This window comes from Rattus norvegicus, chromosome 2, assembly GCF_021556685.1.
Source record: "Rattus norvegicus strain SHRSP/BbbUtx chromosome 2, alternate assembly SHRSP_T2T, whole genome shotgun sequence".
NCBI classification, from domain to species: Eukaryota; Metazoa; Chordata; class Mammalia; order Rodentia; family Muridae; genus Rattus; species Rattus norvegicus.
In genome coordinates this window covers 22,764,653-22,788,290 of record NC_141535.1, presented here as the reverse complement: position 1 = coordinate 22,788,290, position 23,638 = coordinate 22,764,653, and the positions used below count along the sequence as shown (strand labels likewise).

The 23,638-nt window shown below is 39.0% G+C and overlaps 1 protein-coding gene across 2 annotated transcripts in view; it reads left to right on the top strand.

The window, feature by feature from the left end:
- Xrcc4 (X-ray repair cross complementing 4) overlaps positions 1-23,638 on the top strand; it is a 234,014-nt gene that overhangs the window by 86,089 nt on the left and 124,287 nt on the right. For both annotated transcript variants that reach the window (XM_087621642.1, NM_001006999.1), the window contains 3 exon segments: positions 11,714-11,880; positions 19,086-19,229; positions 20,302-20,393. In XM_087621642.1, coding sequence (XP_087477768.1) covers positions 11,714-11,880; positions 19,086-19,229; positions 20,302-20,393 — 403 coding nt within the window.

The window sequence follows — 23,638 nt, the reverse complement described above, 5'->3', positions numbered from 1 at the left end:
CACTAACATAGAAAAGCAGTAGGAGGTTGGTGAGGGAGAGCAATGTCTGAAGCAAGCTTATCAGCAGCAGTGAGATTTGTCCCAAGAGAACTGGTGGTTACCGGTACACTCGTGCCGTTTCCCCAGCAGCCCATTTCCTCATTTGGAGATCTCTGAAGTCTGGTGTTTAGCTTGATTACAATTGGAAGGAGTCACTGTTGAGGTGGTTGTTAAGCGTGTGGTTAGAATTTGTTATATTACCACAACTAAAGCCAAGTAACACTGGTTTGAGGGAAATAGAGAATGTGGGAGCCATTTCTACAGTAGTGAGTAGAATGCAGAGGGTTGGTAATGAGCCGAGTGATAACCAACACACTCCATGTCGACTCAACACACAATATCCGCCTGTGCACATTGAAGTCCATATGAAATGGCAGATGAAACTTCTTTCTCCTAACCAACATAGAACAAGAGCCAACTGTTTTTTTTTCCCTCAGTGAAAATGAACTCATATTTACTTCTACATGAAAAAACACTATGTTAAATTCTTCATGTATTTTCATGTTACAATTTTTAAAAGAATATGCAGAATGATCGAATGATCTAACACCCAAATAAGCCTAGGGCTAAATTATTAAATTGCCACTAAAAGTTATTATTGTAAAACAGTACAAGAAACTGAAGGTGCTTAATAAAAGAATTTAATTCATATATACAAATTAACCATCATTTTGAAGATTCATTTTTTTTGTACTGAATTCATGTTGTTTTCATTTTCTATTTCTGTAATCTGAATGGTTTTATTCTGTCAAATTTCAATGTTAGTTTTTGATCGCTAATATGGTAGTATTAAATCAGGCCTAAAATATGTCTTCAGGGGTGGAATTAATGCCCTAAACAGAGGAGCCGGAAAGATCTGTTAGTTGGCTATCTTGTCACCATTTGAGGACTCAGTTGAAAGCTGTCTTTTGTGAGGTAAAGCCCTTGCCACTGAACGTGCTGGTCCTTCAGTGTAGACTTCTTAGCAGTATGAGCAATGTGTCTCTTGCTTATAAATTAGTAGTTTGAAGTATTTTGCTACGGTTGCCTGTATACACAAAGACAAGTGTCTTACTTCGTTATGACATATAGCTTCATAGCGTCATATAGCTTCTTGTCAGGATAGTTAGTGCTTTCTATTACCCATCCTTACAGAAGAAACCAAGTGTCGTTCTAATCCTGATCCTTCACATGTAACCCGTTTCATTTCTCTGGGAGTTTTTAGAGTATACTTTTTGTTCCAAGTGTTCCGAAATTTAGTAATTATGTTCATATGAATTCTCTTCTAATAGGATTTACTTTGGTTCAAGATTATGCTTTTAAAATTACAATTTGAAATAATCAGCTCATTCTTATAATTACCCTTAAAATTCCATAAGCCTCTATTTTGTTTCTTTTTGGCTGACTGCACTATGTCAGTTTTACACCTTGTGTAGGAACTCTCAATTGTATTGAAGTCCCTTGGGTTTCCCTTATACCCGTCTATGAAGATATAAGATTAAATCCGATCAAATCCTTACAGCCCTGCCTCAGTCAATTCTGCTCCATTCCCATCTCCTTCTCTTGTTTGTGCACCTGTGTGTCTCTGTTTCTTTGGCAATGACTGTTTCTGTGTGAGTGTACACGCCATGCTTTGGCTCTTGCAGGCAGGAAATGATATTCAACTTGAGGTCTAGCGTTCTCTGTGGATTAGACTGGGCCCCGTGGCAAAAGCCACGTAATCATGGATGTCACCTTCCTTGAATACCATTCCATGTCTATTTCTTTCCTTTGCCCAGCACTGGAAACAGGTGTGACTGGTTTTGGTTGTTTTGTTTGTAGTTTTTATTTAATCCCAAAGTTTATAATTACAGCAGGAGACTCGTTAAGTGCAGTTTAGCGTTTCCAGAACTGCAGCATCTAAGAGCCAGCCTTTCCAAAGATATTCTTGGCAAGAGAACTCCATTAACTACATGGTCACCATTTATTATGCTCCGTAATTTTCTCAACCTTGTCAAAAGGAAGGTGTTTGTTGAAATGTCTGTGTCTGCCAAGGTGTTCATTTGTTTTCTTTCCTCTGTCTCTAGGTGACCTAGGGCATGTGACAATTAAGAGCACTAGTTTTTAAACTGCCCTTAGGTAATTCCAATGTAAATATTTTGTTTCTGAAAAGTTTGTACTATCTGTGCAGTGGCGTCTAATATTTATGTGCTTTTATCAAGTAAATGTAGTTCAATCCTGACAGTGGCACAGTTCATGTTTTAGTTTTATATAGGGAGGAGCCAAATTTTTATAGTGTGTGTGTGTGTGTGTGTGTGTGTGTGTGTGTGTGTGTGTGTTTGTGTCTGTGTGTGTGTGTTATACTGTATAAACTTTTTTTCTAGAAAATATCATTACTAGAAAAATTGTTCTTTAACAGAGTAAACTAGTTGATTTCAGAGAAAAAAATGGTCATTGGCATTGTATACTATGCACTGTAAAGTTATACTCTTGAAATACCTCATAATTTGGTATTTCAATACATTACATAACTTTTGCCCAGTGTTTGCTGTTTCACAGCTTCTGTGAGAAAGAGAACCTTTGCACCAGAAGCACCAGAAGCAGTGATTGCATTCCTGGGAGGTTTTTCCTCTGGTATTATCTGTCACTCTGGAAGGCTACTGTGTTAAAGTAATCAACCTTGTTAAAAAGGCATATCAAATTCTGAGTAAGGAAAGTAAGCATTCACACCCTGTCCTCACAGGGTGCGTGCGTGTGTGTGTGTGTGTGTGTGTATGTGTGTGTGTGTGTGTGTGTGTGTGTGTGTGTGTGTGTGTGCGCGCGCATGCACATTTGTTGTTTATTTAGGTTCCTGTTCTTTTATAGGCAATTATAAAATACTGAGAAATCCTTTGATGCTGCTCTTGAATCTCTAGTAAAATATACCCACATGATGTTCAGAACACAGAGTCTACAGGAGATTATTCAGGACCCCATTACAGTAGGCCTTGGAGAGTAGAAATCCTTACATTGGCCACATAGCATACAGTCGTTTTGACATTACCACCATCGTAAGAGTGAGGAGACTGTTGCACCCATGTCTATTCTCACAAACCTTCTATAGTGTTGTGGGACACTGTGAGTCAGAAATAAGGAATGGCCAAGTTAACTAAGGACATAAAAATAATTGTTTGCTTTGAAACAGTGCCTTATTTTTCATCCGAGCAGACCTGAATTTACTCTCTAACCAAGATGCTGTGGAAGTCATAGAAATTTAACAGTTTCCTGGCCTCAGCCTTCCCTGTATGGCATTACAGGTATGAGCCTACACTGATGATTACTCAGTTATAGTGTGACAAGGAAATGCAGGCCACAGGACAGCTTGCTTGTTAGCTATAATACTTTTGGAAAATGATCCACTCTGTGGGCTTTGGTTTAATCTACCATTAGCGCCCTTGTGTGTTTATGATATGGTGGCCTTGTTGGTCAGTGGCAGAGAGTAGGTCCCTGATAGGAGGAAGTAGGAAATTGGCAACCATACCGTGGAACATGTATCTTGTCTCAAGCTATCTGCTCCTGTCCATTCTGGCAGCAAAACTCCACCCATGCTCTCCACCATGATGAGCTGTTTTACTGTAGACCAAGAAGCTGGGGAGGTGCTGTGGAGTCTCAGACTAGGAAGCAATGGAGTCAATGACCAGAGACTCAAGCCTCTGAAATTGTGAACTGAAGTAAACCATTGCTCCTTGTAAAGGTTTGCTTGGGAATTTATGACTTTCATTAAATATGACTAACAAGTTACAAAACCTAATGTTTCATTAAGAATGGAGGAAATCATTACAGCCCTCTATATATATCCGTGAATAAAAACAAAGCCTTCCTGACATCAGGTGTTTCTTTCTGGGTATTTGGTGACTGTGGCATGAAAAGTAACTGTGGCCATGCCTCCTTTCTTGTGTCTTAAAATCTTACTTTGTTTCCTCATCGGGACTCACTGGAGATGCTTGTTGCTTTTGCCCAGCTTTTGGCTGTGCCAGGTACAAAGCAGCTCATTGCTGCCTCTCACGTCTCTCACTGACCTCTCTGTCCTCTCACCACTTTTATTCACTCTTGTTCTCCAGGGTGGTGCTTGACAGAGAGTCCTCCTTCCTCAGTTAATTGTCTCTAAGCATCCTCATTTATGTCCTCAATCCTACACCTCACTAAAGACCTGATATTCTCCTAATCCAATCAAATCCTACTGCAGGTTGGCATCCCAGTGCATGGGCTTAACCTTCATGGATGCCGCCAACCCAGAGCTGAAAAGAATGGAAAACATTTCATCTGAATTAATCCTTTTTCTCTAATTAATAGAGCACACCGTCTTCTTCCACCCTTTTATATTTGGTTGAGTCTTGTAACAATTGGGGATGATGTTAAGAACATGTGTCATGCACACACACTCTGATATACGCTGCTTGGTGTCTAAGAGTAGTCCTGGAACCGAGTGGTTGACTGTTGTTTGTAAGTCACACAGCAAAGGACTCATTAGTATAGAAGCATTGCAAATCAATGAAGTCCAAAGCAAACCATACTTAGCACTTTAAAATAGCCATTTTATTAGCCTCGATGGCAGAGAAGAGCAGGGCATGTTTCAGGCTTAGAACCTAGTGCTTGGCATAGGACTACCTACATGTGAATTAGCAAGATTTACTTCATTTTGTTTTGGTAATTACTGTACCTGATTTTTATCTTTTATTTCACTGACATAAAAGTAAAAAATGTTGGGGATATGCTCATCAAAACTCGGTGTGAAACAATAATAAAAAATTTAAATTATTATTTGAAGTTTTCATACACTATCCTGATTGTACTTTTTCTCCTGCCCCTACTTTCCTCAGATTTTCCATCTCCCTGCCTGCCATAATTCATGTTCTTTCTTAGTCTAAAGAAAAAATCAAAAACAAAAAGCACACAGAAAACATGGAATGTATTTTGTTTGTCCAGCTACTCCTGGGCATCAGTTGGCTTCTTGGTTAAGAATAGGTGTGGTTGTTACAGGTATGTGCTTTAGGGCCTATCAAAAGTTACATATATGTGTATATGTGTATCTGTGTACCTGTACAAAATTGTATTTTTCCATTGGACCTTCATGCTTGTAAACATGTATAAGGTCTCACTATGTAGTCCTGGCTCTCCTGGAAGTCACTATGTAGACCAGACCTGTCTTGTAAACATGTATAAGGTCTCACTGTGTAGTCCTGGCTCTCCTGGAAGTCACTATGTAGACCAGACCTGTCTTGTAAACATGTATAAGGTCTCACTGTGTAGTCCTGGCTCTCCTGGAAGTCACTATGTAGACCAGACCTGTCTTGTAAACATGTATAAGGTCTCACTGTGTAGTCCTGGCTCTCCTGGAAGTCACTATGTAGACCAGACCTGTCTTGTAAACATGTATAAGGTCTCACTGTGTAGTCCTGGCTCTCCTGGAAGTCACTATGTAGACCAGACCTGTCTTGTAAACATGTATAAGGTCTCACTGTGTAGTCCTGGCTCTCCTGGAAGTCACTATGTAGACCAGACCTGTCTTGTAAACATGTATAAGGTCTCACTGTGTAGTCCTGGCTCTCCTGGAAGTCACTATGTAGACCAGACCTGTCTTGTAAACATGTATAAGGTCTCACTGTGTAGTCCTGGCTCTCCTGGAAGTCACTATGTAGACCAGACCTGTCTTGTAAACATGTATAAGGTCTCACTGTGTAGTCCTGGCTCTCCTGGAAGTCACTATGTAGACCAGACCTGTCTTGTAAACATGTATAAGGTCTCACTGTGTAGTCCTGGCTCTCCTGGAAGTCACTATGTAGACCAGACCTGTCTTGTAAACATGTTAAGGTCTCACTGTGTAGTCCTGGCTCTCCTGGAAGTCACTATGTAGACCAGACCTGTCTTGTAAACATGTATAAGGTCTCACTGTGTAGTCCTGGCTCTCCTGGAAGTCACTATGTAGACCAGACCTGTCTTGTAAACATGTATAAGGTCTCACTGTGTAGTCCTGGCTCTCCTGGAAGTCACTATGTAGACCAGACCTGTCTTGTAAACATGTATAAGGTCTCACTGTGTACTCCTGGCTCTCCTGGAAGTCACTATGTAGACCAGACCTGTCTTGTAAACATGTATAAGGTCTCACTGTGTAGTCCTGGCTCTCCTGGAAGTCACTATGTAGACCAGACCTGTCTTGTAAACATGTATAAGGTCTCACTGTGTAGTCCTGGCTCTCCTGGAAGTCACTATGTAGACCAGACCTGTCTTGTAAACATGTATAAGGTCTCACTGTGTACTCCTGGCTCTCCTGGAAGTCACTATGTAGACCAGACCTGTCTTGTAAACATGTATAAGGTCTCACTGTGTAGTCCTGGCTCTCCTGGAAGTCACTATGTAGACCAGACCTGTCTTGTAAACATGTATAAGGTCTCACTGTGTAGTCCTGGCTCTCCTGGAAGTCACTATGTAGACCAGACCTGTCTTGTAAACATGTATAAGGTCTCACTGTGTAGTCCTGGCTCTCCTGGAAGTCACTATGTAGACCAGACCTGTCTTGTAAACATGTATAAGGTCTCACTGTGTAGTCCTGGCTCTCCTGGAAGTCACTATGTAGACCAGACCTGTCTTGTAAACATGTATAAGGTCTCACTGTGTAGTCCTGGCTCTCCTGGAAGTCACTATGTAGACCAGACCTGTCTTGTAAACATGTATAAGGTCTCACTGTGTAGTCCTGGCTCTCCTGGAAGTCACTATGTAGACCAGACCTGTCTTGTAAACATGTATAAGGTCTCACTGTGTAGTCCTGGCTCTCCTGGAAGTCACTATGTAGACCAGACCTGTCTTGTAAACATGTTAAGGTCTCACTGTGTAGTCCTGGCTCTCCTGGAAGTCACTATGTAGACCAGACCTGTCTTGAACTTTCAGAGATCCTTCTGCTGCTACTTCCTTGGTATTGGGGTTAAAGACATGCGCCATAATGGCCCTTAAAAACATAATTTGATCAGAGGTTTTATTGCCAGCTTGGACTAGACCAACTAAAAAAAATTAAATTAGTGCAACAATATAGGATAGGTTGTGTGTACTTTTTTATGTTCTCTCCTCTAGTAAGATAGAAATAAACAGTCTTCTCCTGGAAGCTGAGGTATGGAACCCTGTGTCTTTGTTCACACCTCTTCATATGCAAATGTTCTCTGGGATGCCTCTTTGGTCTGTTTCCAGGCCTGGGGCTCCTGTTATACTATCTATACATAATCTTCCAGGGTCTCCTTTCCCCTATCCTGTTGTTACCCTGTGTCATGTAGATCCTGCAGCTTAGGATCAGCAGGATCTCCCCTGTCATACACACTCCAGCAAGTCACAGATTGGGAGGTCTCCTACTCACAGCCCTAGACCTGGGTCCAGGCGGGAGCTGAGTTGGTAAGCCCATTCCCTCTCCTGTCCCTATACTACTGGGGCTGGCTGTCCAGCCCTGCCTCAGACCAGCTCACCCAGGAGACCACTGGCAGGGTCTCCTGCTCTCACGCCCTCTAGATGCGCTCACCTGCATCGTGGCCGCCAAGGCCAGCTCTATTGTGCGGCCCAGGGGAGGTACAGGACCTGTTCTTCTGAGTGCTGTGGTTGAAGAAGAGCAGGCACACCTCTCCTCTCACATGGCCTCCAGGCAGTCTCTCCCTCATCAGCCTCAGCCCTTGGGAGAGCAGGTCCTGCACCTTGCCAGGGAGCACAGTAAAAGTGATGGCAGGTTTGCAGGTGAGACTGGAGAGCTCGCCCCACTGCGGTCTGCTCCGACCTGACAGGGGCAAGGGAGAGATAGATGACTTCTCCCCAGTTTTCCTGTGCTCAAAGTCATTGTGAAAATGAGGTTGAAGTTGAGCTAAACCAATGGAGTATTTTCCTCTCAGGCCCCAGGGGAGGAGGCTTTTATGAAATCCCAACCCTGAACTTTTGGCCAAATCTATAATGGTGTGCGCAGCCGCAGATCATGAAAAAAGAACTCTTTCCCTGCTGAGCACTGCGCACAGGTGAAACACCAACCTTCTCGTTGAGGAAACAGACAAGGATAATATGGACGCTGATGGGAAATCCTATCTTTGGATTTCATACTCAGATACTTGAATCTGAATATACAGTATATACTTTAGAGCAACAGAAACTGGTGAAGGCAATCCATTGCAGGGAATTGCTAACTCTGAAGGAAAAAATGATGCTTACATATTATTATTAATAGTATAATTAATTAAAAGCAAGATTTTTTTCATTTGAAGAAAGAGAACACGATGCTGAGATAGATGTTAGAGGTGGATCTCAGAGAATGAAGGATGAATCTGGGTCAAATACACTATATTCATATATGATATAATTTTAAAAATATTTCTTAATATTTGAATGTTATTTTGACAAAAATAATTTAGTATTATTTTTTCTTTTTCTCTTGAGACAGACAGTATAGGACTTGGACTTTTTCTAATCTCTGCATTAGTATAGTACAGATTTCCTTATTCAAGATCAAAGTGTGGGTGTCTTTTCTAGACACAGCATTTTGAAAGTTTCATGTGATAAAAACCTTTCTTCTCTAAAAATTTACATCTTTTTTAACACACTGACAGCTGTAATAAGCATAGGAAGCCAGGTATCCTTGTGGATATGTGGTATGTTGACAGTGTCATCTGCTTAAAAGTGAAGGAAGTTTAGTTTTTTCTTTTAATTGTATCTCCTTTAATTTTCAGGATGTTTACACTCAGAGAAGCTTCAAAAGGTCCATGTTCAAATTCAATTCCAGTTTATATGCTTTTTTTTAATTTAATTTTATCTTTTTACTTATTCGCTGTACTTCCCACTCACTGTCGCCCTCCTGGCCCCCCTCTACCTCAATCCCCTGCTCCCTTTCTACTCTGGGTAGGACCCTGGGTATCCCCCAACCTTGCACGTCAGCTCTCTGTGAGACTAGGCGCTTTCTCTCCCCTGAGCCCCCTAGAATATATCTCAAGTCCAGGCAACAGCTTTGGGTAGTCCCTGCTCCAGGACCCACATTTAGACCAAGGTACACATTTGCTATATATGTGTGGGGAGACCTAGGTCCAGTCCCTGTGTGTTCTTTGCTTGGTGTTTCAGCCTCTTGAGAGACCCTCGGGTCCAGGTCAGTTGATTCTGTTGGTTTTACTGTGCAGATCCTGTCCCCATGAGACCTGCAATGTCTTATTCTTTCATGAGTCCCCATGCTCCATCCACTGTTTGGCTGTGGGTGTCTGTATCTGTTTGAGTCAGCTGCTGGGTGGAACTTCTCAAAGGACAGCCATGCTAGGGATTGGTGCTTGCCCATGGGATGGGTCTTAAGTAGGGCTGGTAATTGGTTGGCCGTTCCCTCGGTTTCTGCTTCGTTCCCTGTGCCTGCATTTCTTGTAGACAGCATACATTCCTGGTGGGAAGTTTGGTGGCTGGGCTGGTGTCTCTATTGCTCTGCTGGGGTTCCTGCCTGGCAACAGGGGTTGGCCTCTTCAGGTTCCACATCCCAGTGCTATGAGTCCCAGCGAATCCCAGCTAAGGTCACCCACACTGATTCTTGGGCGCTTTGCTTATCCTAGGTCTCTGCCTCGTGGTGGACATGACCCCTACCGCCTCAACTCTTCAAATCAGTTGAAGATTTCCATTCATTTTCATGCCCATCTAGCCATCTCTCCTGTCCTTCCCCACACCTGATTCTGAAGCCCCGTTCCCTTCCCCATACTCCTCCTTCCATTCCCTCCCCCGCTGCCTCTTATGTCCATTTTATATACTCCTCATGCCATTAAAATTTAATTGATCTTTTATCTTTGTTACACAGACTTATCTTGGATTTCAAATGCCCTTGATCTCAGATTAAAAGTTTAAAATTAGTAATTAAATTAGGCACAGTGGTGTTAAATAACTTAGTCATACTGAATTTCTAATCTATCCAACTATGTTTTTGTTAAATATATCTTAAATTGATTAATCCAAGTTATGAGTTCCTCTCAAATGGGTATAGTCATTGAAATCAAGGAAATAGCATTTGTCCGATACCTCTTTACTTTAAGAGCCAATAAAAGTTGAGATAAAATAAAGAATTAAGTGAATATTATGACCAGTTTTGGCTTAAAAACACATATTTTATGGTTGGAAAAGTAACACTTAATGCTCTAAAATGTGTTTGTAATCTCAGGGAGTATAAATATTTGTTTTGGTTTCGTTTTCCCTTGCTGTGATGAAATGCCCTGCATACATGCTGGGCTGGGCTCTCTCTTGGGCTTTTACTATTGAGGAGTCCCTGCTCAGGTACCCCAACAGTGGATGGCTTTGCTCACCTCAGTGGACTTAGTCGTGATCATCTCCCTAGACATATCCCAGTCCAGTCCCATCTAGATCCTTGACACACTCTTCCCAGGTGCTGGCTGATTGTGCTCAGTTGACTGTTGAAAACAACCGTCACAACATTCATGTTTATTTATATATTAACTGAGGATACACGTTTCTCTGCATCTAAGATTCATATTTTAAGCCTTTTGACGTAGTCTTCATGATGTTAAACCGTCTTTTACCCATATGTTTCAGCTGAACACATTTATTTTATTTTTTGGTCCACCACCCTGAACACATTTATATACAGGCATGTACTTTACAGGGTTGTATATCTAACTGATGCTACATTAAAGGAAGTTACTAAATTACTAGTTCGTTGCCATATAGAATATAGGTTTTGGATAGCTTGGTTTCATTTGTTTGTCTCTTCTACAAATTGAGTGAGTGGTTTTGTCTCAAAATTTTCAACCTGAGAAGTGAAACATTTTGGAAATATTTTTCTTAAATACTTAACATACTAGAAAGTAGTGATCTAGAAGCAAAAACTGGAAATAAACCCCAAACAAGCGACTCATAGTGGAGATGGTATTGATTTGTTTAGATAGATAGATAGATAGATAGATAGATAGATGGATAGATAGATGGACAGATGATAGATAGACATAGACAGATAACTAGTGTGTATGCTCCTTTGAGTTCCATAACTACCACATGCATTGTAATACTTCATTTTGAAGTTCCCTCTTCAAATTATTTTAAGATTGTCACCTCTTGCAAATGTATTCAAGTTGTCATTTGGTATTTATTATTATTATTATTATTATTATTACTATTAGCAAATCATACTCTTTACATAAAAAATTGTAGTTTTCACAGTTTGTCAGTTTCTTAAAATTCTACTTTTAACTATTATTGGAAATCCAACTATTTATGTTTTAACTATTCCCAGTATTGAATATTTCTTTATCAGTAGCTCATATATGATTTATTCCAATGATTATAGTAAGATACTTCCGTTCATCTTATTAATAATGAGTTAAAAGTTCTCATGTGTAACACATTCCCTTCCTCTGAGTGGGTTAACATATACTTAAGCTTCTATAAACACATGGTGTGGAATAGGAAAGAGCAGGTGTATTGTTTTCAAATAGGAAGTGAGAGCCATTCTTTTAACCTATTTCTTGATTCATATGAGAAATGCAATAGAAAACTAGGGTGTGCTCCACCTTTATCGTTACTGTAGTGTACTTGGTAAGTCGAGTTTCAGTCTCATACAGTTTCCCCTCAGAAGGAAGTGTGTTGAAACTGTATTATTCAATCTCAGCACAACTCCCAATCTGAACATGTTTTCCATTCTCTCTTTTTCTTTCTCTCTTTTTTATTTTTATTTTTACTTTTTTAGTTCAGACTTGGTTCCTTCAACCTAGACAAAGTTACAAACCCAACTGAAGTCATCAGAGAACTCATTTGCTACTGCCTGGACACCATTGCGGAAAAACAAGCCAAAAACGAGCACCTGCAGAAGGAAAACGAAAGGCTCCTGAGAGATTGGACTGACGTTCAAGGCCGGTGCGTACACAGTGAGTTTCCATCAGCAAACACTGAGCTCTTCCGTTCCTGGAGATGGAACTAATGATGTATGAAGTTAGTAGAGCAGGCGTTTATAAAATCCCTCCTAACTAGTCCTTTACTCGATTTTATTCAACCTCAGCTGTTAGTGGCTGTTTTGTACCTTAGGAGGGCATTAACCATTTTAGCTCTCTGTGTTTGGTACAGCCGACAAACAGGAAAGTAAATGATTGGGGGTTGAATATCGCAGAGCGTTATTTCACTATTAATAACAACATTAGTCTGAGTCTGTTGCCCGTTGAATGTGTGCTTAGCACACAGGTGGCCCGGCATAGTCCCCAGCACTTGCAAAGAACAGGGATATTTATAAGGAAAGGATTACTTTAGCTTACTTTATAGGCGTGATAATTAACAAGGGAGATGTGACCTGTAAACAAGCCCAGTGGGCTCTTGTTTGGAGTCAGTGAATAAGGACTACCTCAAATGATGTGTGCCTTGGCTCTACTGGTGACATTTTCCCTGACTGAAATTTCATGCTATAATCATTTTCAAACGATGAAGTAATTGTGGCTACTGAACAAGACATTGAAAAGTCTTTCATTTTCTGTGATTTGCCTCTTGCTTTTTAAATGGTGAATAAGAATGACATATTTCTCTTTGATTATTAATTTTTCATGTAAATCATAATGTTCCCTCACACAGTATATAATTGGCATTATTCTGTTGCACAAAATGTGTTTGAACTGTATCATGAACACATATTCCCACAGAGGTAAACATGGCATATATAAGTTTTTATGTAACAGTATTTGGAGTAATTATGTGTTGCATATATAATAATGTTACAAATTGTGCTATATGGTAAATTTTTAAAGTCTCTCTTTTAAAGTAAAGACTTAATATCATAGTTCCCATTTAAAGGTACCTGTGAATTTTTAGGGCAATTATTATGATTGCTCTATATGGACAGTAAGAACTCCTTGGGGAAGTACATGTTAAACAGTTTCTTTTTTTTTTCTTTTCTTTTTTTTTTGAGCTTATAGAAAAGTTTATTTTTTATTCAGCTAAATGAATATATAGATAAACTGATTCATAATGATGTACTGCTATACCCTTTTTTTTTTATTAACTTGAGTATTTCTTATATACATTTCCAGTGTTATTCCCTTTCCCGGTTTCCGGGCAAACATCCCCCTCTCCCCTCCCCTTTCTTATCGGTGTTCCCCTCCCAACCCTCCCCCCATTGCCGCCCTCCCCCCAACAATCTAGTTCACTGGGGGTTCAGTCTTAGCAGGACCCAGGGCTTCCCCTTCCACTGGTGCTCTTACTAGGATATTCATTGCTACCTATGAGGTCAGAGTCCAGGGTCAGTCCATAGTCTTTAGGTAGTGGCTTAGTCCCTGGAAGCTCTGGTTGCTTGGCATTGTTGCTCATAAGGGGTCTTGAGCCCCTTCAAGCTCTTCCAGTTCTTTCTCTGATTCCTTCAACAGGGGTCCTATTCTCAGTTCAGTGGTTTGCTGCTGGCATTCGCCTCTGTGTTTGCTGTATTCTGGCTGTGTCTCTCAGGAGCGATCTACATCCGGCTCCTGTCGGTCTGCACTTCTTTGCTTCATCCATCTTGTCTAATTGGGTGGCTGTATATGTATGGGCCACATGTGGGGCAGGCTCTGAATGGGTGTTCCTTCTGTGTCTGTTTTAATCTTTGCCTCTCTCTTCCCTGCCAAGGGTATTCTTGTTCCCCTTTTAAAGAAGGAGTGAAGCATTCACATTTTGATCATCCGTCTTGAGTTTCATTTGTTCTAGGCATCTAGGGTAATTCAAGCATTTGGGCTAATAAATGTCCTTAACAAGTAATAAAATGAATTAGGTAAGTACATAAAGCAAGGTAACTAGTACCCAGTTATCTTTGACTTTTATATTTTATATTAAGGGAATACTTGTGTTTTTCTCTTTTAGCTTTCAATTATTTTTATATCCATATATATATTATATATACTAAATATATAAATGAGTCAAATGAGAGTTTATATATTTAGGAAGCTATACAGAAAAAATCAGTTAATTCTTCTAAACTTATTTTTTTCATTTTATAGGAATCAGTATCAAATACCTGTGCTGCAAAGCATTATTTGGAATTATATCTATTGTCTGATTATGTTTTTCTATTTTACATATGAAATTAATAATAGGAGACAGACTGTGGTTGTGATAAGCCACTGTATTTTTCCATTTAAAACAAATTTGATTCATAAATTGCCCACAAAGAGTGCAGATAGGGTATTCTGCACTTGAAGCAATTGCTTTAAAATTCCTGTCAGTGGCTGAAAGACGTTGTCTATCCGCATTCAGCTTCATCCCTTGAGTGAGAGGCAGAAGGGAGTGAAGATGAGCCTGGAGGCAGCAGCTTGCTCAGGGAAACCATGAGCGAGCCGCACAGAGTTCTGTGCAGGGAAACCATGAGTAGCCGCACAGAGTTCTGTGGTGCACATATGCTTGATTTGCTTTCTCATCTATCCAGAAGGGGCTTTTGCCTGACAGCGTCAAGGAATTTCCTGTCACCTGTCTTTTATGATAGCTCCAGCTATGTTTTCTGATGTCATTACTGAGACAGGTGTCTTTTACATCACCAATATGTTGCCATTGGAGTGACCCTACATTGTGGGAAGAAGGAATCCTCTGGGGGAATTCTAGGCTAGTGTTTATGTACATGATATGAGATTAGTGAATGGATCGACTCTCCCCATTTGGTTTTGCTCCTTTTGAGGAGGCAGAGAGAGCACTTTGAGGATCTCCCAGGGCACTGTGCTCTTGCCACAGCAGCACATCCTCACTGTTGTCTTCTTAGCAGCTCAGAACCCAAGAGCAGCATTCAAAACACTAGCTTCCCTGCGGCAGCAGTTTTGCCTAAGACTTAGCTTTCAAGAGATTAGAAATAGAACACTTGTACTGTGTTCAAAACCTGGGGGCCTGTTAGGAGTCGCTGTCACCATCCATTTATAATGTATGTAGCTGATGACTGTGCTGGTGACCATGGGACGGGTCCTGTCATTTCCTTCCATACCACTGTATCTCTACTGCAGATAGAAGGAAAAGGGTGTTGGAAAGAGGGACCTGAACAGAACAAGAAATCTTTCTTCAGAAACTATGGTAGTAAGGTTTGATGTACATTGAACATTGAGTAGAAAATAAAATGAGCTAACCCAACAATGTAATTGTATTCTTATCAACCTCTAAAATGGTTTGGTTCTCTTTCAGGAGATGTGTATACTACCAAAATATTACCTGTTGTTTATAAACTACATGTATATTTACATTTTAAAGAGAAATTAAGTGGAATATATCTTGAATCGTACATATATTTTTAATTGAAATGTGTATCAATGTTGCAATCAGAACTGGATATAAATCTCTTCTCCTGTAGGATGACAGGAACAAACAAAGCTTGAGGGAGGAGTAAGAAATTACAGATGAATAGAAATTGTAAATTTTAATGCGCTGGCCGGCCTTAGGATTGTTTGCTATTACTATTTAAATATTCTCAATAATTGTGTTCTTTGCTCCCTTTTTTCATTATAGCGTTTGTCTTTTATACTTTAAACACATAAAAGAAAACATTAGAAACTTGTTTGTGGATTCCGAGGTTTTTGTATGTATTTATTTATTAGATTTCCTACTTCATTTAAATAATAAGTCTCAACTTCTGTGTTACTGAATAGGTCTTTTGTTTGTGGTCAAACCTCCGCTCAGAACTTCTCTGGCTTTATTCTGAGTTACAGTTATTAAACTCAGAATAGGAGGCAGTCTTCAGTGGACTGCGTTGGCTAAATTAGCAGGCCTTGGAAGCTCTTCGTATCTTGAAGGTGGAATCACATTATCTGCAGATGAATTCAGTCTCAGTTTTAAAGGCCTTAGGGATATTTTTGTGTCTCCATGGCAGTCCATGAGATTGTTTAAGAGCAGCGACAGAAAACCCTGTCTTCAGAGAGCATAAGGGACAGCTGTGCACATCCTCTTCCTGTCCTGGAACCTTATTCTGTGTCTGCTCTCAGCCTCTGCTCCAGCTCCTCTCAGCCACCTTGAGCCAGTCTGTGCTACTCAGGTGTTCTAGTGTTATTCAACCTTGACCTGGTATAACTTGGACCAGAGCTCACTGTTACTGTAATGGTCACTGTATTGCCCTATATCATATGTCCACATGAACATGTTAATATAATGGTCACTGTATTGCCCTATATCATATGTCCACATGAACATGTTAATATAATGGTCACTGTATTGTTCCTGTATCATATGTCCACACACACATGTCTCTTATGTACTCTGAACTGTCAATTGGTTAGTTTATTTTGAATATTAATTTTTGTGTGATTTTTTCTTGGTTTTGTTTTTGCTTTGTTTCCTTTTTTGGCCTCTCAGCACTCAGAAATATTTTATTTTAACGAATCTGTGTATTTATGTGTTTATTTATTTATTATCATGTTTAAAAAGAACTATGCTCTCGTCTAACTTCCTAAGTCCCTAATTAATGATGACTTTTAGCATTATTATTGCTCAATATCATCATCAACTTTGAAAGAACAAATATCGTTAGGTTTTTCCGGTGCTACTTCTGTATAACGTGCTTTGACCCTGGCTTTATGGCAGACCCTTGGACTAGTTATAGTCTGCTTTAGGGGGTCTGTGTGTGTGTGGGGGGGTTTACTACCTCAGGCTTAGCAATGAATCCCATGTCTCTCCTTGACCAATGCTCTGACCTACTAATTCTTGCCCAACTTTTCAGATAGACAATTGTCAGGAGGCAAGTAATAAATATCATATAGCAACATTATAATGCTGTGGAAGATTAGTTTTAAGGATGTTTAAGACAAGCTATGTGTGTCTTACTACATTCTAGATAAATGGCCAGTATTCTCTGAGTTTGTTGAGATAATAACTGAGTAAATTTGTGCTCTATCACTGTTTATAATAATATTCTATGCCATATAGTTCAACTTTTTCTGGGAAGTGTTACCCTGTCTGATGACCAATTTATTAAAATAAAGCCATAAAACAAAGAAGGCTAAGTTACATGATACATAAGTTCTTATGCATAACAAGAATTATGTTGCCTCTCAGTACAGTTGTGCTATGGGTATTCAGACTAGTACTACTTTATGAAAATTATATGAAATTGTAGTTTAATATTTTGAAAAAATTTTAATGTGTTTTACATGATGTAGTTTTCATAAGGTTGTGGGGATTAGCTTGATAGTTCTTGACAGTTAATATGAGTGTATAATCTTACAGTCAAAAATTTCAGGGATGCTTTATATAAAAATTAAATATGTAGTTAAATTTAATAGATTCTGAATTTGTTGCTATCTCTGAATCTTTCTGTAGTAAATTGTGATATGCATGAAATTTATTTGTATAAGAATATCTGTATGTATTTAAAACATTTTATTATATACTGAGATAATTTAGCTGTTTATATATTTTCCTCATATTTAAATTTCTTATGTTTGAAAATAAGAGAATGTTCACCTGACAGTTTGCATCTGAAATTATAGAGTAACATACCCTGCACATAACATATATCACAAATATTGGCAGTATCTTGAAATAGGAAGCCTGAACTGAAAGGAAGCAGACATTCCTAAGAGGTCCCACAGACCCTGGTGTGTCTTGTAACCAATGAGATAAAACAAGTCCACCAAGCTCTTTTGCCAGAGTGAAGTGGCTGAAGGAGTATGTATTCCATCCCATGCTCTTTAGGAAATTCTCAGCCCCTAGCACGGACACCGTGCTGCTGAAGAACTCAGATTCGTCTCTCAGCTTGTAGGACCAGTCTCACACACTTGGAATGGCTACTAGAAAAAGGAATCTCCAAGGAGCAGGACTTCAAAGTACATGTCATGTAGCTCTCAATTAACCTAGTGCCAACTGGTTGGCGTCTTGGAAGACAGGCTCAGAGAAACTGAGATACGGTGTTGAAAAAGAAGGGTACTTTTGATGTGTAATAAATCAGCAAATGAAAAAGACTGTACTCATGAGCTCACTTTATTTGTTTATGTCATGAATGTGTACTGAGCATCTCTGCTAGGCACTGAGCACAAAGCACTTGGTAGAACACACGTGTTCTGTGGTCTCATGCAATGCCAGCCTTAGTAAAATCCATGCTAAACGAATGTGCACTAATTGGTTCCAGAACTGCATTGGTACATAGTCCTTTTTACCCTAGAATAACGTCTGTGTGCTTTTATGTAGATGGGTTGTGAGACACATCAAGGGCTGATAGGAACCGTCTCACTTTTTGACATTTTCACTTTTAATTATCTCGCCTTAGTTTACATGTGTATATATGTACATATTTTATTATTAGGACATACATGGGACACATATAAAGTATATTTAGGAACATATAGAATAAGCAGCGCAGTAAAGGTAAAGTTGGGCAGAACTTGACTATAGGAATACTTTCAATGAAATATTTGTGTTTAAATGTGTATAATAATCATTTACTCATGACGTACACAGTAGGTGTATATATAGCTTCTGTTAGTTTACATCCTTCCTGTCTGTTGGGACATTAAAGCAAGTGAAATTCGCTTGAGCATTATAACATTCCAGGATGAATTATTAATACTAGAGAATTTTATTCTTCTTTTATATCTCTATGGCTAAAGATATATACTTTTTTCATCATTTCTTTATTATCTTCTTAGAAATATCAGGTGGTATAATTCAATTCATTACATACATTTTTTATTTATGTTCAGATTTGTGCTTAAATATGGTGGGTTATAAAGACACAAATTAGTTATGTTCTTGTGGAACAAGTCATAGTCTGAAGACTGACAACAAATTTTCTTTCATATATGCTCATGGCTGCTGTAATAGTAATATTAATAAATGCACATCATGTAATATAATATACAATGTAAATGACTGAGCTTTTATAAATAAACTACACATGAATTGTTATATTTGAGAATTTAGGTTAGAGAGCTTTATTTCTATCTATTTCAATTATTATTTGTTTTAGAACATAAGTGACAAATATTAATAAATAGCATTTTCTAACTTTTTCACACTCTATTTAAATAAAATGACCTTAATTACATTTGCCTTCAAAAGGCTTCTTGAAATCATGATGTTGGATTGAATAATATTAATGATAGAAAATTTGTATGACTTGCAATTTGTTTACTCCTTTGCATTTTTAGATTTGAGAAATGTGTGAGTGACAAAGAAGCCTTGGAGGCCGATTTGTATCAAAGATTTATCTTGGTGCTGAATGAGAAGAAAACAAAAATCCGAAGCTTGTTGAGTGAAGTCCAGCAGCTGGAGAAGAGTACCAAACCTGAAAGGTAGCAACCGCTTGCCCTTGGCTAAGAGAGGTGTAAATCTCAGGAGAATGTCTTTACAGACTTGCAGCATTAGGTGTCTACTTTTAGTAATGTGCATTTTTTTGGTAGTGGGTTTAGACATTCTAGCTCGGATGAGTATATTCTCCACACAATTTCTCCATGTCATTCCATGGTTTAATTTGAAGTATAGCATATGTCATAGCATATAAAACATATTTGTTTAATTCTGAAAGATTTAACTATTTAATTTATTTATTTAATTTTAGACATTATGAAGTAAGAAATATATCAGTTAACAAAACTTTTCACCTCTTCCAAGGCTGCAAGTTGTTTGTACATCTATAATCTTAGCATCTAAGCAATGTTGGCTTTTGATCCAGCTAGTAAAAGTTAAATCCTGTGGAACATTTACATTGTCTGGTGGAAGTATGTTATTTTTTCCTATTGTTGTCAAGTTGTTATTGATGTTCTCTCCTTCCTTAAAGTGTGTGTACAATTGATTCCTAAGATGGGGGAATTATAGGTTACAATTGGTTAGTATAGGTTTGGGTAATTTCACATGTTTTTCGTCATTAACTCATACAGACTAGGTCCTGTTGCCTTGGATCTGAAAAGCATAGGTTTTTCATGACATAGTATGAAGAAAATAACATTGAATTCTAGCTTTTCCTATGTCTGTTACAGAGTCCTACTTGCACGTGGTACTAAACATTGTGCCTCTGTTCCTCGTTTGGGGGGCAATTTAATCAAGTGCAGAACTGCTGTCAAGTCATTACAATGCTGAGCACTGCCCCTTAGGTAACTAGGTGGACTAGTGTTTAAATAAATGAATAAAACATGATAAACTAATTCAGTAATTAATAGGGACCTTTAACCACCATTCCGTTTACTAAGATAACACTTCTCTTTTAAGAGACTTAGTCTTTCATTGATTTCATCTAAATTGCATAATTTACTTTGTCTGAGCAGAACTTTTTTTCTAGGAATGTTTTTCTGTATTTTCTTATTGGTTAAGTAGATCGTTAGCCAGAATCAATCGATAATTTCCAGTTCCGCCTTTCTCTCTTTCCAGGGAAACTCCGAGTTCTGACAAAATACCTGAGGAGGATGGGCTTTATGATGGCAGCACTGATGAAGAAAGCGGAGCCCCTGTGCTGGGCGCAGGTAAGAGGGCCGGACCCCCTAAGGGTTCCTGTGTCATAAGACACCAAATTGAAAAAGTATATGAGAAAAGGTTTCCATAAAATTGATCAAAAATTTTACCCTAAAACTTTAAGAACATTACATTAAAATGTACAGTAGACTGTAGCAGTTATAACAGCAAGGCACACAAGCAAGCATATATCCGTTCACTAGGAATGTACCTTGGCTGTTACATGGCACTCATGAACAAGAAGGCAGATGCATCTTATGTTAGTATCACCAGCTCAGAACTGCAGGGCTTTCGTATCAGACATCTCATGGAGCTGGGTCAATAGATGGAACAGGATGAGGCCTAATCTTCTTTTGTTCCTCAGAAAAGAGCTTGCTACAGAGTAAAAGGGGACAGGGATAACAGATGTGTAGTTGTACCATTTTTCAGGCATTTTTTATCTTACTGTTCTTTTGCTAGTACATTATGGTTTCAGATTTTGTGTTTTTATTGGTTTCATTTGTGTTTGTATGTGTGTGTGTGTGTGTGTGTATGTGTATGTGTGTTTGTATGAGTATGTGTGTATGTGTGTGTGAGTGTGTGTGTATGTGTATGTGTGTGTATGTGTGTGTATGTGTGTGTATGTGTGTGTATGCGTGTGTGTGCATGTGTGTGCATGTGTGTGTATGTGTATGTATGTGTGTATGTGTGTGTATGTGTGTGCATATGTGTGAGTGTGTGTGTATGTGTATGTATGTGTGTGTATGTGTGTGTATGTGTGTGTGCATGTGTGTGAGTGTGTGTGTATGTGTATGTGTGTGTATGTGTGTGTATGTGTGAGTGCATGTGTGTGTATGTGTGTATGAGTATGTGTGTGTATGTGTGTGTGTGAGTGTGTGTGTATGTGTATGTGTGTGTGTATGTGAGTGTGTGTGTATGTGTATGTATGTGTGTTTGTATTTACTTTTGGTTTTTGTTTTACTTTGTTTATTTGTTTTGCTTTGCCTGCTTGTTACTAAAGAGAGGGAATAAAAGCTACCTTTGAATGAATGGGATAAAGGGAGGAGCTGGGAGGACATGGAAGAAGGGAACCCTTGATCAGACTACATTGTATTAAACATTATATTCAATAAATGAATAAATTATAAAAAGGAAAGAAACAAGAGGGGAAAGCGTCTTGGTTTATAATTTATGAACCACATTCAGGCCTGTGAACCAAGTCCTAGCAGGTATTTAATCCTGAGCTATATTCTAGGGTTGTATATAGGCAGTACAAGTAAGTAGCAATATATGGGAACCTCTGAACTCATATAGCAATAAGAAAGTTTTGCCTAAACCCCAAGGGTGGTACTGAAGATGAAATGAGGCTTATTAAGCTAGTTAATTGATGCATCAAATTTTATTTTTTATTGGATATTTTTTATTTACAGTTCTAATGTTACTCCCTTTCCCTGTTTCCTGTCCATGCATTCCCCTATCCTATCCCCCTCCACCTTCTTTTATGATGATATTCTCCCTCCCCAACCACTCACCCTTCCCACCTCCCCACCTTGACTTTCCCCTACACTGGGTAGTCCAGCCTTGGCAGGACAAAGGGCTTCTCCTCCCATTGGTGCCCAACAAGGCCATCCTCTATTACACATGCCTATGGAGCTATGGGTACATCCATGTGTACTCTTTGGGTAGAGGTTTAGACCCTGAGAGCTCTAGTTGGTTGGTATTGTTCTTATGAGGTTGTAATACCTTCATCTCCTTCAGCTCTTTTTCTAACTCATCCAATGGGGACCCCGTTCTTAGCTCAATGGTTTGCCCTAGCATTCGCTTCTGTATTTGTCATGCTCTGGCTGAGTCTTTCAGGAGAGAGCTATATCAGGCTCCTGTCAGCATGCACTTCTTGTCATCAGCAATATTGTCTGGGTTTGGTTGCTGTGTGTATATGAACTGGGTCCCCAGGTGGGGCAAGCTCTAAATAACCATTCCTTCAGTCTCTGCTCCAAACTTTGTCTCCATATCCCCTCCTATGAATATTTTGTTGCTCCTTTTAAGAAGGACTGAAGCATCCACACTTTGTTAGTCCTTCTTCATGAGCTTCATGTGGGGTGTGGATTGTATCTTGGGTAACTCAAGCTTTTGGGCTAATATCCACTTACCAGTGAGTGCATACCATGTGTATTTTTTTTGTGATTGGGTTACCTCACTCAGGATGATATTGTCTAGTTCAATCCATTTGCCTATAAATTTCATGAAGTCATTGTTTTTGATAGATGTGTAGTACTACTCCATTGTGTAGATTTACCACATTTTCTGTATCCATTCCTCTGTTGAAGGGCAACTGGGTTCCAGCTTCTGGCTATTTTTTAATGGTGTTATTTAATTCTGTGGAGTTTTACTTCTTGAGATCTTTGTATATATTGGATATTAGCCCTCTATCAGATGTAGGATTAGTAACGATATTTTCCCAATCTGTTGGTCGCCATTTTGTCCTAATGACACTGTTCTTTGCCTTACAGAAGCTTTGCAATTTTGTGACGTCCCGTTTGTCAATTCAGAGCTTAAACCATTGGTGTTCTATTCATGAAATATTCCCTAGTACCCATGTGTTCAAGGTTCTTCCCCACTTTTTCATCTATTAGTTTGGGTGTATGTGGTTTTATGTGGAGGTCCTTGATCCACTTAGACTTGAGCTTTGTACATGGTGATAAGAGTGGATCAATTTGCATTCTTCTACATTCCAGCACCATTTATTGAAAATGCTGTTTTTTTTTACTGGATGATTTTAGTTCCTTGTCCAAGATCAAGTGATCATACGTATGCAGGTTCATTTATGGGTTGTCAATTCTATTCCACTGATCTACCTGCCTACCTCTATATCAATACCATACACTTTTTATCACAACTGCTCTGTAATACAGTTTGAGTCAGGGACAGTGATTACCTCAGAAGTATTTTATTGTTGAGGATAGTTTTCACTATCGTGGGTTTTTTTTTTTTTTTTTTGTTATTCCAAGGGAATTTGCAAATTGTGCTTTCTAACTCTATGAAAAATTGAGTTGGAATTTTGATGGTGATTGCTTTGAATCTATAGATTACTTTTGGCAAAATGGCCACTTTTACTACATTAATCCTGACAATCCATGATCATGGGAGCTTTTTCTGTCTTCTGATATTTTCACTTTCTTTCTTCAGAGAGTTGAAGTTCCTGTCATACAAATCTTTCACTTGCTTGGTTATAGTCACACTGAGGTACTTTATGTTATTTGTGACTATTGTGAAGGGT